This window comes from Chiloscyllium punctatum, chromosome 12, assembly GCF_047496795.1.
Source record: "Chiloscyllium punctatum isolate Juve2018m chromosome 12, sChiPun1.3, whole genome shotgun sequence".
Taxonomy (NCBI): domain Eukaryota; kingdom Metazoa; phylum Chordata; class Chondrichthyes; order Orectolobiformes; family Hemiscylliidae; genus Chiloscyllium; species Chiloscyllium punctatum.
In genome coordinates, this window is record NC_092750.1 from 75,096,296 (window position 1) to 75,110,769 (window position 14,474).

General features: G+C 44.3%; 1 protein-coding gene across 5 annotated transcripts in view; it reads left to right on the plus strand.

Moving 5' to 3' along the window:
• nckipsd (NCK interacting protein with SH3 domain) overlaps positions 1 to 14,474 on the plus strand; it is a 370,618-nt gene that overhangs the window by 277,966 nt on the left and 78,178 nt on the right. For 3 of the 5 annotated variants that reach the window (XR_011962070.1, XM_072582807.1, XM_072582809.1), the window contains 2 exons: positions 2,979 to 3,066; positions 8,592 to 9,142. Coding sequence is in view for 4 of the 5 variants with exons in the window: in XM_072582807.1 (XP_072438908.1) it covers positions 2,979 to 3,066; positions 8,592 to 9,142 (639 nt within the window). In the remaining variant the exon portion in view is untranslated. The remainder of the gene's footprint in view (positions 1 to 2,978; positions 3,067 to 8,591; positions 9,143 to 14,474) is intronic. The other 2 variants (XM_072582808.1, XM_072582810.1) reach the window with 1 other exon arrangement.

Sequence of the window (14,474 nt, forward strand, 5' to 3'; positions counted from 1 at the left end):
TAAGTTACTCGGAGAAGATTCTGAGAAATAAGATATACATCCTCTTGGAAAATCAGGGTTTGATTAGGAGTAGTTAGCATGGCTTTGTGAGTGGGAGACCGTGCCTCTCAAATTTGTTAGAGTTCTTTGATGAATGACCAGGAAGGTTGACGAGGGCAGGGCGGTAGATGTAGTCTGTAGGGATTTCAGTAAGGCCTTTGGTATGGTTCCACATGGCGGGCTGCTCTGGAAGGTTAAACTACATGGATTCCCAGGCGAGCTGGTAAATTGGATGCACAATTGTTTTGATGGTATAAAGCAGAAGCTAATAGTGGAAGGATGCTTGTCAGACTGGGGGGGGGAGCCTGTGATTAGTGGAGTGCCTCGGGGGCAGTGCTGGGTCTCTTGATAGAGACAGCAAACAGCAACGATTTGGATGAGAATGTACAAGGTATGATACGTTTGCTGATGACACTAAAATAGGTGGTATCATGGACAGTGAGGAAGGTTATCGGAAATTGCAGCAGGACCTTGATCGGCTGAGAAATGGCAAATGGAATTTAATCTAGATAAGTGTGAGGTGCTGCATTTTGGAAAGTCAAATCAAGGTAGGAGTTTCAGGGTGAATGGTAGGGCCTGTGGAGCAGAGGGATCTTGGAGTTCAGGTGTACAGTTCTCTGAAAGTGGAGTCACAGGTAGACAGGGCAGTGAAGAAGGCTTTTGGCACACTGGCTTTCATCAGTCAGGGCATTGAGTATAGTGGTTGGGAAGTTATGTTGCAGTTGTACAGGACGTTGGTGAGGCCACACTTGTGTTCGGTTTTGGTCACCTTGTTATAGGAAGGGTGGTATTAAACTGGAAGATTGCAAAAGAAATTTACAAGGATGCTGCCAGGACTCAATGGTCAGAGTTATTGGGAGTGGTTGTACAAGCTGGGACTTTTCTCTTTAGAGTGTAGGAGACTGAGGGGGGGACCCTTATAGAGGTGTATAAGATCAAGGGAGGCATGAGTAGGGTGAATGCACTCAGCCTTTTTCCTAGGGTTAGGGAATCGAGGACTACAGTTTAAGGAATAAAAAGGAACCTGAGGGGCAATGTTTTTTACACAGAGGGTGGTACACATGTGGAATGAACTGGTAGAGAAAGTGGTTGAGGCAGATCCGTTAACAACATTTAAAAGGCATTTGGACAGGATTAGAAGGATATGAGCCGAGTGCTGGGAAATGGGGTTAGCGTGGGCGGACATTTTGGGTCAGCATGGACCAGTTTGGGCCAAAGGGCCTGTCTCCGTGCTATAAGACTGGATGACTCGATGATCTCTCTTCCCTTTATATGATTGCCACCTGAGTCTACGACAAGTACCTGAGCAGATGTTCCTGATTCTTACCAGGGCGAAGCCTGGAGTTTCTTTAGGTCAGGAGAGTGGTGGGAATGGGTGACCTCAGGTTGGGAAGGAAAGCTCTCCTGAATTCACCAGGGTGGTTGTTGACTCTGAGCCTCATGTCCATACAATCAAGACGTTTGTTAGTGAAAAGCTCTGGAAATGTGAGTGAGGGCAGTTTGGAATGTCGGACAGCAGGAACAGCCCCGACAGTCAGCTTTCGGGCTGCTGGGGCGTAAAGCTTTCCTCCTGCTTTTCTGGCCCTGTCCTGCCGGGTGTAGGGCGATTGAGAAAGCTACCGACATTTGCACCTGCTAGGCTCTGTGTGTGTCTTTGCAAAGACCTGGTTAAAACCTGAATCCTGAGCTGGAGTGGGGTTCATGGGTGATCTTAACGACCAGTCCAGTTATTATTAAGTAAAGCATGATTGTGTAAACTGTTGGGATGATTTCGATCAGGAATCTACATCATCAAGAGCTGATATGGCCATCAGTATGTAGATGTGGGTTCGCCTTTTAGCGAGCTTTATGTTTCATGGCAGTGAAGAGATTCTGAATTAATGCCACATGCAACAGTTCTACCTCTGGAAGGTCAAACGTCTCCAATCTGATGGGCTTGACTCCCCTCTGCTGACTGGAGAGATTGGTGCTGGAAAAGCACAGCTGATCAGGCAGCATCGGAGGAGTAGGAGAATCGACGTTTCAGGCAAAAGCCCTTCATCATGATTCCTGATGAAGGGCTTTTGCCCAAAACATCGATTCGACAGCTCCTCGGATGCTACCTGACCTGCTAAACTGTCAACACTCATCTCCAACATCTGCAATCCTTGCTTTCCCCTCTGCTGAACCACTGACACTCAGCTGAATGACTAGCCTCAGCACCCTTGGCAGTGGGAGCGGGGAGGGGAAACTTTAAGAATGGCTGTCTGTCACCTCTCAGAGAGTTAGAGATAAAAATATTGCAGATGCTGGAATCCAAGGTAGAGAAGCAGGAAGCTGGAAAAACGCAGTAAGCCAAGCAACTTCAGGAGGTGGAGAAGTTAATGTTTTGGGTATAACCCTTCATCAGACTGGGCATGGGTGTAAGAGGAGCTGCAAATAAGGGGGGGTGGGGAAGAAGAGGGGGCGGAGTGATGAGGTCGTTCCCCTCTGCCTGTCTTCACCTCCTCCTACCTCACTACTCCGCCCTCTCCCCACCTAAAACTCCCCCCACCCCCTTATCTGCAGCTCCCTTAGTCCTGAAGAAGAGCTACTCCTGAAATGTTGACATCTCCCCCTCCTGATGCAGCCTGGCTTGGAGTGTTCTCCCAGTCTCCTGCTTGTCCAGTTCTCAGGGAGTGCCACCTGGGATGGTTGGGAACAGACCTGAGTCAGTAAGGTGAAGCTTATTCAGAAGCACTGTGTCTCTGTATGGGACTCAATAACAAGCAGCTGGATAGGCAGCAGCAGCACTGTGAACTCTCCAAAGGAGACAACAACACTTTCTCAGCAGAGCTGCTGAAGCAGAGTCGATGTGATTTATTGTTCTGTGTTGTCACCGGTTTCAGTTGAACCAAGAATCCCAGGGAGCAGCGTGCACTTTGGCTGAGTGAAACACATTGACCACTTTTGTGTTGCAGGTTCTCACTCAGCATCGCCGTGCTACACCACCAGCGCCTGAGAAACTTCGGGACTTGCACTCCACTTCCACAATCCTACAAGGTACAGGTACAGCCTTCGTTATCTATTAGCATGCAGAAATAAAGGGAGAAAATACTTGGAAATACTCATCATCGGGAGAGAGAGCAGAGTCCTGGTGGATAAAAATTGAAGTTTAAGGTGTAACAGTTTAAAGCTAAAATAACAAATAAAAAAAAGGAAAGTGAAGAACTGAAGAGAATATTTGTGATTGGGTGTAAGAAAATAAAAAAGATTTACATTTGCATATATGTCTCAGAGAACAGTCCGAAATGTTCACAGTTTCACTGCCAACAGATGAGGCCTATTCTGCTGAGTTTTGCCACTTTCAGATTTCAGATTAACAGCATCCACAATACTTTGTTTATTAAATTGCATTTATGTAACACCTGTAATGATCACTGGGCATTTTAAAATCTAGCATTAGTTGCGCAGGGGAAACATCAATCAATCCAGAGGCCTGGGCTTCGGGTTCAAATCTCACCACAGGAACTAGTGAAATTTAAATTCAATTAATAAATCTGGAATTGAAAATTATTCTTGTTAATGGTGACCGTGAAACTGTCTTTAATTGTTGTAAAAACCCATCTGCTTCCTTAAAGTCCTTAAGGAAGGAAATCTACACATCTTCAGCCAGTCTTTAAATACATTCCCCAGAAAATATAGTTTATTCTCTGAAATTGTAAGTAAGCCGCTTAATTGATGAGCAACAAAATGATAGCCACAACCCATAAAAGAATTTAAAAATTGCTTTGTAGCTGTCACTATTGTCATGTCAAACAGGCAAGACAGATGAATTGACAAGACGGTGTAAGGCAGGCGTAGGTGTTAATTGCACAGGCAAAGTCACAAAAGATGAGTCCAGAGAAGGTGTCAATGGGAGAAATCAAATCATCACCGTCTGTGATTCATGATGGAGCTGATCGTTACAAATAAATAAACGGGACACAACGTGAATATCATGTTGCACCTAGGAATCATAGAAATTTGGAGATTTAAAAATAGAACAGAAAAAAAAAGGCTCTTTAACTTAACGCACCAAATAAAGTAGATGAACTGATGGTCTGAATCAAAGTAGCATGATTGTAAGGAGATAAAAATAGGGAGCTTAGTCTCAGGAGTGTTTGATCTTTTGGAGAGATAGGAAGGATGGAAACATAGGTGGGATAGCATTGTGAATGAAGAGATGAAATGAGGATAGTGTGAGAGTAAATCTAGGCTCGGATGATGTCCAGCCCATTTGGGTGGATTTAAAAACAGCATGGGAAAGAAGATGTTGTCAGGAGCAGCATATAAACCCCCCAGGCAGTAGACTCTCTGGGAAAGGCTATAAATCACCAAATGATAGAAGCATATAAGAAGAATAAAACAATACTTATGGGTGACTTTAGTCTTGTTGATTGGGTTCATCAATTTGGGAAGGCTAGCCTCGCCAACAAATCAATCATTTCCTGAAGCAATATATGATTGCACCAAACAGGAACAGCCTCTCCTGAATCTAGTAATGGATAATGTTGGATGTTTAATAAATGACCTCCGAGTAAAAGGCCCTCTAGGAAATAGTGAAGTGAGGAATTTGGGTCAGAAGCAACTGTGTTTAACTTAAACAAAGGGTATTACAGTAAAAATGAGGATAGTGTTGGCTAAAGTGAACGGGATAGACAGATTAGCAGGAGTGACACTAATCAAGCAGAGGCACATTTAAGAAGTTGACAATAAATCAAGAGAAAATAAACTGAGAGGTAACTAGCAAGGAACATGTGAAAAGAAGAGAGAGGTCAAAGCGAGCATCGACTCCTTTGAAAATGAATCTAGGGAGATAGATTTGGGGAACAAGGACATTTTCAGAGGAGGGGATGAAGGTGATAGGTCAAGGAGGAGAGGGTAGAGTGGATAGGTGGAAAAGAAGATAGGCAGGTAGGACAACTCACCCATTGTACTCTACGCTACTTTCTCCCTACCCCCACCCTCCTCTAGCTTATCTCTCTACGCTTCAGGCTCACTGCCTTTATTCCTGATGAAGGGCTTTTGCCCGAAACGTCGATTTCGAAGCTACTTGGATGCTGCCTGAACTGCTGTGCTCTTCCAGCACCACTAATCCAGAATCTGGTTTCCAGCATCTGCAGTCATTGTTTTTACCCCATTTTCAGAGGAGTTGAACAGAAAGTTTGCATCAGTCTTTATGGTGGAAGATATTTTGTACATCTTGTTAATACAGGGAGGGAAGGCATTAAGTACTGTCACCATCACTAGAAAGTAGAGTTGTGCAGCGCGGAAACAGACTGTTTGATCCTACTCGTCCGTGCTGACCAGATTTCCCAATCTGAATTCGTCCCAACTGCCTGTTTTTGATCCATATTCCTCAACATCTTTACCTGTCCAAATGTCTTTTTAAGTGTTGTAAATGTACTTGCATCTACCAGTTCCTCTGGCAGTTCATTCCACATATGTACTACCTTCTGTCTGAATACATTGCCCCTCATGTCCCTTTTAAATCTTTCTCCTCTCACCTTAACATTATGCCCACCAGTTTTTAAACTCCCCTACCCTCGGGAAAAGGCCTTGGCTATTCACCTTATCTATGTCCCTTATGGTTTTATAAATCTTTGTAAGACCACCTGTCAGTCTCCTATGCTCCAGGGAAGAAAGTCCCAGCCAATTCTCCTTCTCCTTTGAATACAAATCCTCAGTCTCCATAAGATACTTGTAAATATTTTCTGCACCCTCAACAATGTAATAATATCCTTTCTTTAGGGCAACCAGACTGTACACAGTATTCCAAAAGTGGTCTCACCAACGTTCTGTACAGCTGCAGCATGAAGTCCCAACTCTTATTTGGGGCTAAAGGCAAATAAGTCCGATTGCCCTGATCACATTCATCCTCAATTTTAAACGAGGTAGCTGCAGAGATAGTGGGTGAGTTAGTTGTGATTTTGCAGAAAATGTTAAATTCTGGAGAAGTGCCAAAGGATTGGTGGTGAGGAAGGCATTTGGGTTGCTTACCTTCATTAGCCAAGGCATAGACTACAGACGCAAGGAAGTCTTACAACTTTATAAAACATTGATTAGCTCACAGGTAGAATACTGTGCCAATTGTGGTTTCCACACTATAGGATGGATGTGTATGCGCTGGAGAGGGTGCAGAGGGCATGTACCAGGATGTGGCCTGGGATGAAAAATCTCAGTGATGAGGAGAGACTGGCTAGGCTGGGTTTGTTATCCCTGGGGCAGAGAAGGCCCAGGGAAGGTGGGTCTGATTGAAGTACACAAAATTATGAGAGCCATTGGTTATGAGAATCTTTTCCCCATGGCAGATGTGTCCAAGACCAGAGGGCATCCATTTAAGATGAGGATGAAGTGGTTTTGAGGGTAGCTGAGGAAACCGTTTTCCACCCAGAGCCTGATAGAAGTATGGAGCATGTTGCCTGAGAGGGTGGTAGAGGATGATACACTCACAACATGGAAGAAACATTTGGATGAGCACTTAAAATGCCAGGGCAGAGCAGGCTTTGGACTAAGTGCAGAGAAATGAGATTAGTGTAGTTTGGTGTTTGTTGGTTGGTAAAAGAACACGGGGAGGTGGGGGGGGGTGGGGAATGGTATGTTGTTTCCATGTAATGTAACTCTTATGACTCTAAGTGTCGAGAGTGTAGTGCTGGAAAAGCACAGCTGGTCAGGCAGTATCTGAGGAGCAGGAGAATTGACATTTCGGGCATAAACCCTTCATCTTGCTCCTCGGATGCTGCCTGACCTGCTGTGCTCTTCCAGCACTACACTCTCGACTCTGATCTCCAGCATCTGCAGTCCTCACTTTCTCCTCTTATAACTCCAGATTGGGTCTGTACACAGACTTTAGCAGAATGAGACTTTATTGAAACATACAAGATTCTGAGGGAGCTTGACAGGTTAAATGTGGAAAGGTTGATTCCCCTTGTGGGAAAGTCTAGGACCAGAGGGCATCATTGCAGAACAAGGGGCCACCTGTTTAGAGATAAGGAGAAATGTCTTCTCTGAAGGTGGTGAATCTGACAAATTCTTTACTTCGAGGGCTTTTGAGGCTGGGCCATGGAATCTATTCAAGACAGCGATAGATTTTTCATCAGTAAGGGAATCAAGGGTTGAGGGGATTGGCAAATAAGTGGAGGTGAGAATTATCAGATCATGATCTCATTGAATGCGGAGTAAACCTGGTGCACTGAATGGATTACTCCTATCCCTACATCTTTAACTATGTGACTCCGCAGATCCTTCCAGACCTACAAGTTTCTCCAGCACTGTGTTTTTATTTCAACTCTCTCTCTTAACTTCATTAGAAAGCTCAATCCAGTTGATAAAGCACACACTTGCCTTTAACAAGTTTTATCTGTGTTAATCCTTTTGCTTTTTCCGAACTGTTGATTGTGGGTGAATGAGAAATTCACAATCCTCCAGTCCTCTGTCACCATGCCTGAGGAGGATTAGAAGGCTAAAGCCAAAATGTCTGCACTCTCCACACTTAATCCACACAGGGATCTTGACCAGATGGGCCAGTGGGCTGAGGATTGGCAGATTGAGTTTAATTTACAAAAATGCAAGGTTTTACATTTTGGCAAGGCAAATCAGAGTAGGACTTACACACCTTAATGATAAGGTTCTGGAGAGTGTTGCTAAACAAAGAGACCTTGGAGTGCAGATTCATGGCTCCTTGAAAGTGGAGTCGCAGGTAGAGAGGATAGTGAAGAAGGCGTTTGGTATGCTGTCCTTTATTGGTCAGAGTACGGAGTACAGAAGTTGGGAGGTCATGTTGCGGCTGTACAGGACATTGGTTAGGCCACTGTTGGAATATTGTGTACAATTCTGGACTCCTTTCTATCGGAAGGATGTTGTGAAACTTGAAAGGGTTCAGAAAAGATTTACAAGGATGTTGCCAGGGTTGGAGGATCTGAGCTACAGGGAGAGGCTGAACAGGCTGGGGCTGTTTTCCCTGGAGCGTCGGAAGCTGAGGGGTGACCTTATGGAGGTTTATAAAATCATGAGGGGCATGGATAGGATAAATAGACAAAGTCTTTTCCTTGGGGCGGGGGAGTCCAGGACAAGAGGGCAAAGGTTTAGGGTGAGAGGGGAAACATTTAAAAGGGACCTAAGGGGCAATGTTTTCACAGACAGGATGGTACATGTATGGAATGAGTTACAAGAGGAAGTGGTGGAGGTTGAAACAATTGCAACATTTAAGACACATTTGGATGGATATATGAATAGGAAGGGTTTGGAGGGATATGGGCTGGGGGCTGGCAGGTGGGACTAGATTGGGTTGGGATATCTGGTCGGCATGGACAGGTTGGACTGAAGGGTCTGTTTCCATGCTGTACATCTCTATGACTCTATGACTTACTTTCCAAAGTAACCTTGTGGATCAGGTAATCTTTCTATTCCAGATGTGCTCAAATACCTCCCCTTTATTTTTTTATCCTGTGTAATTTCTTTAAGCCTGTGACATTTACCGCATTCTCTTCTCCTGTGAAACCCGTCTAATTTTAATTTGCCTTGTCATTTTCTTTTTTAATATACAATTTCAGAGACGCCAGACATCACTCCTCGGACCATTTCGACTGTTTCCTCTACGAGTACTGCTTCTCTTGACACTCTGTACACTGGGTCGTCCAATTCACTCGAGCCTCAGCAGTCCACAGCCACCTCCAGTCCTTCTGAAACTCCTCCACCCCTCCCAGCCCGAAACACCTTTGCTGCTCCCAAATATCCGACCAGCGTCCCTCTCCAGGCTGACATGAGCCCAACGCTGTCAGCTCACACCCTCCACTCCAGAAGCCAGCTGCAAGAAACCACTGATATTGACCTGGACGGTGGAAGTGGACTCCCTCAAACCCCAAAGAAAGAGGCTGCCTCATCAGTATCGCCTTCAGGATCCGAAGCACAACAGGGCAAGCTCACGGTCACAGTGCCCAAAACGATCGGAGCCGAGTTAATCGAATTGGTTCGCAAGAATACAAATCTGAGCTACGAACTGTCGAGGGTGGCGATTGGTGTGATGGTTGGACACATTCAGAGCTCAGTCCCAGCTGTGGTGGATGTCATGGAACAGATCCTACTCTCCCTGGTGGAGAGCAAGGTAGGTTAACAAGCTTGTGGCGATTTTCTGCTGTTTTTCTGAGGGAATTAGCAAGGTGCTTTCTTTTTAAGACACTGGGTTGTTTTAAAAACCTGCCATTTCTTGAAAAATGCCTGTTTCAATGTAATTAAGCTGGTTGGTAACCGTTTCAGTACAAAAGCAATATCGTCACTGACAGAATATTGCCTGCATTTTGCTGAGTTTGCTTTATTAAATAAGCTCCTTGGTGTTCTGAAGGTGTTATGGTTTTTGCACCTGACATCACACTCCTGCTGAGCTGTGTGGTGGACAGCATTTAGCATGGCACTATTGTTCTTGACAGTGGCTCAGAGTGATAAAGAACACTGACCCTGGTCTGCATTGTTCATGCACTTATTGTCAGGACACTCGATTGGCATCTTCCTGACCAGAGTAGCCCAGTGCTCAAGCGCGAGCTAACCCCGCGATTGTATTCTTTCTCCTCTCCAGCTCCTCTGTTTGTTTTCCATGTGGGAGTCAGCAATCGTGCTCCACAGTCGGAATGGAAGTTGAGTTGCATCTGTGGTTCATGTGCAGGCATGAGTCTTTAGATAAGGCCCTGACTTGCGTAAGCATCAGAAGCATGATGTCGACCTTTTGGCCCCTTATACCTGCTCCATTGTTCAATACGATCATGTCTGATCTTGATCTTCCACTTCACTTGTTCACCCGCTTCCCAAACCCCTCGATAGTCTGTCTATCTCAGCCTAAAGCATAATCAGCAATGGCACACCCACCAGGATAGAGGACAGGTTGGGATAAGGTTTCTCCTTGTGAGGACACCTCGCATTAGGGAGTCATGATTTGACTGAATGGTGGGGCAAACTCAGGGGAGTAAATGGTCTGCTCCCGCCATTTGTTGCATTATGTTGTCTGAGTGCAGATATTTCTGCTCATCTCAGTCTAATCCTTCTAAGACTGTGCTTCCCTGGGTTCCAGATTCTCTAACCCGAGGGGGCGATCTCTGTCAGATCCTGAAAGAATCTTGGATGTTTCGATGAGATCATTTCTCGTTTTTCTTAACATTACCGACCTAATTTTCTCAGCCTCTTTTTCACCCGAGGAGAGATCTCTTGCCTGAATAACCAGTCTAGTGAATGTTTGCCGTACCACAACCACTGCATCCATGAGAAGGAGATTCCTCTTTTAAATGGAATGCAAAATTGTAAGCAATATTCCAACTCTGGTCTCTCAAAATAATTGTAGCAAGACTTCCTTAATCTGTACTCTGAATTCTGTGCAGTAAAGGCAGTATGCTATTTGCCTTCCTAATTGTTCACTGTGCAGTATCACCAAATCCCTCTGAACTTTGATTTTGTTTTAAAACAAAAAGACTCTCTGGAAGTGAATAAACTCGCACATCCCTACAATGTATTCCATTTAATTTACTTGTTTTGACCATGTATACTGTGCCTAAAGGTCATTGTGTTATGGACCAGGCCAGACCCCCTCAAAATGTTTTTAGAAGGTAGTCTAGACCTTTATCTTATTTTAAAAGCAGATGTGAAGTGGATATTCCAGGTATGATGCAGCTGGTCAAACCACTCGGCTTTAGGCAAAACAGAATTTGTTTGAACATGACCGCTGAAACGTGAACAAAAGAAAACAGGATTTAGACTAACTTAACTATTAGAAAACCTAGCTGACCCGACACCACAATGTAACTAAGGAGCTTTCCAATTCCCGTAACATCCCATCAACACAACCCTTTGCAAAGGGTCAATTCAAATACAGGTTCTTACAGGCAGGGGAGATTTCAGAGAGGACCATCAGTAGTAATCATCTGCTGAAGCATGGAACCTTTTCTCAATGCAGCAGCTTCTGTGACTGCTACAACTAAACCAAACTACAAAAATCTGGCCAGTCCCCTGCTATTGTTAAAGTAGACATTTCCAGACATTTCGGCACCTCTGACTTTGCGATCCCTCTTGGAAAAATAACCCAAGGACAAAATAACCCTTTTGAAGTGACAGCATTGTCACAGTTGTCCTCTGATGTTTCATCCTGAGCTGCCAGTTTACTGATGCTTTTGTCAATGCCTTCCACCTTCGAGCAGGGCAAAGAGGCAGATCCAAAATCTACCCCAGTCAGAACAGCAATTGAAGCCACACAGGTTCACGCTATCTTTTGAATGTACACTAGTCCTTAAGGCAAGAGAGCCAACTGGGTCTAAGCACGTGATCTTTCTCAATACTTTACAGCTTCTATGTGTCCTCCTCACAGTTTAGGTTCCTGCAGAGCTCTGTATCACCAGCAAATGTAGATACATAACTCTGTATCTGTTCATCCTTGTCATTAATGGCTGAGGCCTCAACATTGACCTTTATGGTATTCCATTCATCCCTATCTGCTGCTCCTTGCTCATTAACTCATCCTTCTCCCATGCTAATGTATTAATCTAAAGCCTACAGGATATATCTATTTTGTGCATTAATCTTCTGTATGGGCCATTATCAAATGCTGTGATTCTCTTTCATAATACGTTGACTTTTTCATGCTATGATTGACAAAAGATAACAAATTGATTGGCTATTAAGAGGAGGGTGGATATAAGTGGATTGTGTTTGGGTTCGCAGGATTTAATGAGTGGTGCGCCATAACATTCAATGTTTTTATTTACAATCTTTATAAATGACTTTGAAGAGGCTGAAGGTACGATTTCTAAATTTGCTGATGACACAAAGACAGGTAGGAAAGTAAATTAAGAAGAGCACAAAGGAGAAAAGTATGGATTTGTCCTCTTTGGCAGGAAGAATAGAAAAGTGTGTATTATTTAAATGGTGAGAGATTGCAGAGTTCCAAAATGCAGAGATCTGGGTGTTGGAGTGCTCAGGTTGCAGAATGTTAATATGCAGATACAGCAAGGAGTTGGGAGAGCTAACAGAATGCTATTGTTCATTGTAAGGGGAATTGAAAACAAGAGTCGACATGCTATGCTAAGGAAAAACGGCATTGCATTGAGAGTGTGCAAAATGCTGTGCTACAGAGGGCCATGAATGTCGTGGGCCATGAATCACCTAACGGCTGACATCGATGCATAACTCTGTCTGTTCATCCTTATCATTAATGTAGACACATAGCTTGGAACCCAACATTGACCTTTATGGTATTCCATTCATCCCTAACCACTGCTCCTTGCCCATTAACTCATTCTCTATCTATACTCATGTATTAACCCATAGTCTACAAGCTTTGGGTTAATAAGACCATAAGACATAGGAGTGGAAGTAAGGCCATTCGGCCCATCGAGTCCACTCCGCCATTCAATCATGGCTGATGGGCATTTCAACTCCACTTACCCGCATTCTCCCCGTAGCCCTTAATTCCCCGTGCAGGTACAGAAAGTGATTAGAAAGGGAAATGGAATATTGTATATTGCAGGGGGAGAGGAATATAAAAGTGATGTTGTGCTATAGTTATATCGAGTGAGACCATATCTGATGGACTGTAAAGAGTTTTTGATTCCTTAATTATGATACGATATAAATGTGTCAGAGGCTGTCCAGAGAAGGTTCACTCGATTAATTCCTGGGATGAAAATGTTACCTTATGAGAAAGGATTGGAAAGGCTGGACCTGCATCCACTGGTGACCTTATTGTAACAGACTGAGAGGACTTGACAGGGTGGACGATAAGAGGATGTCGGAGAGACTAGAGCTTCGGGACACAATTGCAGAATAAAGGGTCTGCTAGTTTAGATGGAGATGAGTTTTTTTGTTATATCACGAGGCTATGAAACACACTTCTCCACAGAGTCTGCAGAGTTGTTAAATATTTTTAAGGGAGGGGTAAATGGATTTTGACCATAAGGCAGACAGAGGTAAGCTGGAATGTGGAATTGAAGCCACGATCAGATTAGCCCGAATTGATTGTACTGAATTATGGAACACACTCAAGGGGCCAAGTGACATTCCTATGTGCATTATAACGATGTTTAGCTGAACAAATAGTTTGTATTTATATCTCTACCGTTCCATCATTCCAATATTTCTCCGATCTCTGTCTCAAAGGACCAACTTTAGCTACTCTCGTCCTTTTCACAAACGTGAAAATGTTCTTGAAAGCTGTTTTTATATACCTGGCTAGTTTATACTCGTTCTGTCTTTTTCTGCTTTTTGTCAGTATTTCCCAGTTTGTTTACTGATTCCTGAAACAATCTAAATCCTCAAGCGTACAACTGTTCCTTGCCACATTATAATTCTCTTCTCTCAGTCTATTATCATCTGAACTTGCCTAGTCAACCATGAATGAAACCTACTCGATCAGTTTTTGTACTTTGATGGAATTTTGTTTGATCATTTTGAATTATTTCTTTAAATGTAACTCATTGCATATTCACCACCATATGGTGTGCTCTATTTACCCAAGCAGCCTCACCCTCTCTACATACCTATATGTTTAAAGGGGGATCTTTGTTTGGAATTGGAGTGTATGCTTTTTAAACCTGATATGAAATTAAATTGTAGTATGAGCATTTATTTAAATAGATTTCTTTTATCATGAATTAGTTAAACTACTTCTTTCCACATTATTAGATATTCTGGAGAACATTTGAGTAACTCAACTTGCTTTGTTGATCCCATTGTTCTATGTGAAAATTAAAATCCCTCACAATCTTTATTATATATCAATAGCCTTTGTTACAAGTTTCATTAATTTCATGTTTAATGTTCAGTCCAGTGGTATAACTGTTAAGGGACACCTAAACTGTTCTCACCAGTGTTTTCTGATGCTTGATATTCCTAATCCCCACCATACAAATCATCCTCATCCCAGTGACGGGCTCTCTCTGAGAGGGTCTCCCCCGGCAATGGGCTCTCTCTGAGAGGGTCTCCCCCGGCAATGGGCTCTGTCTGTGAGGGTCTCCCCCAGCAATGGGCTCTCTCTGAGAGGGTCTCCCCCGGCGACGGGCTCTCTCTGAGAGGGTCTCCCCCGGCAATGGGCTCTCTCTGAGAGGGTCTCCCCCAGCAATGGGCTCTGTCTGTGAGGGTCTCCCCCAGCAATGGGCTCTGTCTGTGAGGGTCTCCCCCAGCAATGGGCTCTCTCTGAGAGGGTCTCCCCCGGCAATGGGCTCTGTCTGTGAGGGTCTCCCCCAGCAATGGGCTCTGTCTGTGAGGGTCTCCCCCAGCAATGGGCTCTGTCTGTGAGGGTCTCCCCCAGCAATGGGCTCTGTCTGTGAGGGTCTCCCCCGGCGACGGGCTCTGTCTGTGAGGGTCTCCCCCAGCAATGGGCTCTGTCTGTGAGGGTCTCCCCCAGCAATGGGCTCTGTCTGTGAGGGTCTCCCCTGGCGACGGGCTCTGTCTGTGAGGGTCTC